The sequence below is a fragment of the Myotis brandtii genome, unplaced genomic scaffold (genome assembly GCF_000412655.1).
Source record: "Myotis brandtii unplaced genomic scaffold, ASM41265v1 scaffold9193, whole genome shotgun sequence".
Taxonomy (NCBI): Eukaryota; Metazoa; Chordata; class Mammalia; order Chiroptera; family Vespertilionidae; genus Myotis; species Myotis brandtii.
Genome location: NW_005371788.1, coordinates 6,041 through 8,990, shown reverse-complemented (window position 1 = coordinate 8,990; position 2,950 = coordinate 6,041). Strand labels below are relative to the sequence as shown.

The following is a 2,950-nucleotide window of genomic DNA, read 5'->3' as shown; positions in this document are numbered from 1 at the left end:
TCTCCTTAGTCTCCGTGGATCTTCCCTGTGCCTGGCTGAGGCCACAGAGAAAGATCCCAAGGCAAGCTGAGCCTTTATTTTATAGTGAGCGGTAAACAAGGTAGTGGTTTCCATAGTTACACAGTTCTTGTAAGTTTCACTTGTTTACACTGTTCTTGTGAGTTTCACTTGTTTTTGTTCTTGTGAGTTTCACTTGTTTTTGTTCTTGTTGCACTTCCCTCAGCCCATTAGCTTCCTGAGTAAGATCTAGGGAGCGTCATAAGGTCAAGCCTAATTATGCTAAGAGGACTGTGCCCTCTAAGCTGGGACTTGTTTGTGACTTTGCCCACAAGTCAGTCCGAGGCTTAACCCTATATCAGCTTCCCACAAGAACCGAGGCTGCCAAGGTCCTGGTGCTTCATGAGCTCAGATTGGCTGGGAGACCTGGGGAGACACTGGGACATGGGACCAATGAGAGGCCCCGTTACCAGGGGGGGTAAGCAGGGTAGTTACCACTGTCTGTGTGTCTCCCGCTGTGTGTCCTCCACCCAGGCCCTCTGTCTCCCACCCCCACCCAGGCCCAGGCACCATCAGGGCAGCCCTGTCCTGTCAGAGTGAACCCGCTCTGTCCCACCCGCTGCAGAGCGGCCTGAGGCGGGAGGAGGGGCAGCCTGGGGAGCTGAGATCTGGGACCTGGGCCAGGCCTGCTCATGGCTTTGTCTACAGTCCTCCTGGGGCAGCAGGTGCGTGTGACACAGACGGGGACGGGGTTTATGTCCCACTTCCCCATCTGCCTGTGTCACTGTGAGCATTACCACTGCTGTCCCATGACTGACAGAAATATTCAGGCTTGTCCTCAGCCAGGACCCAGCTGATGGTCAGGGTGTTTGTCTTCCCTGAGCTGGAGCCTGAGAACCGGTCCGGGATCCCTGAGGGCCGCTTGTTATCCTCGTAAATGACCAGCACAGGGGCCTGGCTGGGCTTCTGTTGGTACCAGTGAGTATATTTTTTATCCAGTAAATCTCCAGAGCAGGTCATGCTGGCCGTCCCTCCCGGGGCCACTGACAAAGGGCCCGACTGGGTCAGCTCATAGGAGGCCACAGAGCCTGTAAAAGAGAAGAGGAGGGGGTTTGAGGATTAGGCCCCATTAACTGTAGATTCCACCATGAGGCTCTGCCTGGAGGAGCTCAGGGTTGAAGCAGGTCTAGCTCAGGTCCTGGGGGCAGCACCTGTGCAGAGAGTGAGCAGGGGGAGCAGGAGAGGGGTCCAGGCCATGGCGGAGACGCCCAGGTTCAGCCTCTGAGCCCACAGCTGGGCAGTGGCCTCTGGGCGGCTCTTATGCTCTGCAAGGGGCTCCTCATGCAAATCTCCTCCTCCCTGTGGGCCTCCTGGACTGGCTCCAGCTGCTCAGGGCACAGCTGGGCTGATGGGAGTTCAAATAGGAGCCTCCCTCCAGCCTGTACCAGTACCCAGAGCTCTCTGTGGTGCTGAGGGAGACAGTGCTGACCCCTGACCCAGCCCCTGCACACACCCCAGGCTGACCTTTGACCTCCTCTCTGGGCCTGGGGAGAGCCCTGGGGCCCCCACTGGGGATCAGATCACCCATGTGGGCGGGGCCTGCTCATAGAGACAGTGGCCAGTGGTCCTGCTCCGGCGTGAGGGGCAGACTCCATGCTCAGTCCCAGTGAAGTTGGTCAGGGACTTCTCAGGTCACCTTTTTTCAGGTTCAAAACCATAGGAGAAATTTTGGGATCTACTGAGGCTAAAAAACAACAACACAGCTTTCATAATACCAGATGGATGATTCCAGGAAAGATCAATAGCATTGAACCTTACAGAATGAATATTTTGTTTTAAAAAAAACTTGAAAGAGGATCAGAAAACAAGCAACAAGGAGAAAACATTTGCAAACTAACTATCCCATGGACACCTCGAGTACAGAATATAAAAGGAAACCTCAAATCTAGACAGGAAGTACCAAGTACACTAGTATGATCTATGTAGAACTTGGGTAGTTGTCAAGAAGAACCATGTAGTGAAGAAGATATATTGGTGGCAACAAGCACAGAAAAAGATGTCATCCTTGGTTATTAGTGAAATGCCAATTAAAATCCCATGAGGTATCAGTTCCCGCGACTCAGATTGGATAAAGTGAAAGAAGGGGTGACCCCCACTGAGGGCGAGGATGGGAGAACCTGGGTCACTCGTGCGTGGCTGCTGCTCATGGGAAATGGTACAGACAGTCGGGAAAGAGTGAGCAGCTGCTAGAAGTGCTACACTTGTCACTGCCACACAACCCCAAGGAGCACTTGGGCATTGATTTCAGAGAAGTGACAACATGTTCACAGAGAAAGGACAGGATGATGTTCCCAGCACCCGTGGGCATGACGTGCCCAGAGAACAATGAGATGCCCTTGCCGGGTGGAGGGTCCACAGACTGTGGTCCACCGGGACCATGGAATACGACTCGGCCGTGAACAGGAAGGAACTCAATGCAACAACAGGTGGGAGGAACCTTCAGGGGGTTAGGGGAGGTGAAAATCCCATCTCAGAGGCTACATGTACGTGATTCTATCTCTAATCCTAGAGGCCATTTCTGAAATGAAGACCTTTAGACATGAACAAGCAACTAGTGGAGCCATGAGCTGAGGGCAGGGAAGGGCACCCTGAAGGGGGAGGTGGGTGTTTTTATAAAAGTAAAATGTGGGAGGCCCTAGTGGGGAGAGAAGGTTGTTGTATATCATGCTGTTGTGGATCCACGAAGCTACACGTGGGCAACATCCCATAGAACCAAACACACACACATACATGCTCTGAAGAGGAAGAGGGGGCAAATGAAAGGAAGAGTTAATGACAAGCAACAGCAAAGAGCATAAGGTAGAGACAAATGGAAGGATTAAATGGAAAGTAATGAGAGAGAGAGAGAGAGAGAGAGAGAGAGAGAGAGAGAGAGAGAGAGAGAAAGAGGGGG

General features: G+C 52.6%; 1 gene segment (V, D, J or C); it reads right to left on the bottom strand.

Annotated features, from left to right (window-relative positions):
- Positions 1 to 750: 750 nt before the first annotated feature.
- LOC106724657 lies at positions 751 to 1,280 on the bottom strand. The segment is given in 2 exon segments: positions 751 to 1,085; positions 1,209 to 1,280. Coding segments are annotated over 2 exon segments (381 nt in total).
- Positions 1,281 to 2,950: the final 1,670 nt, after the last annotated feature.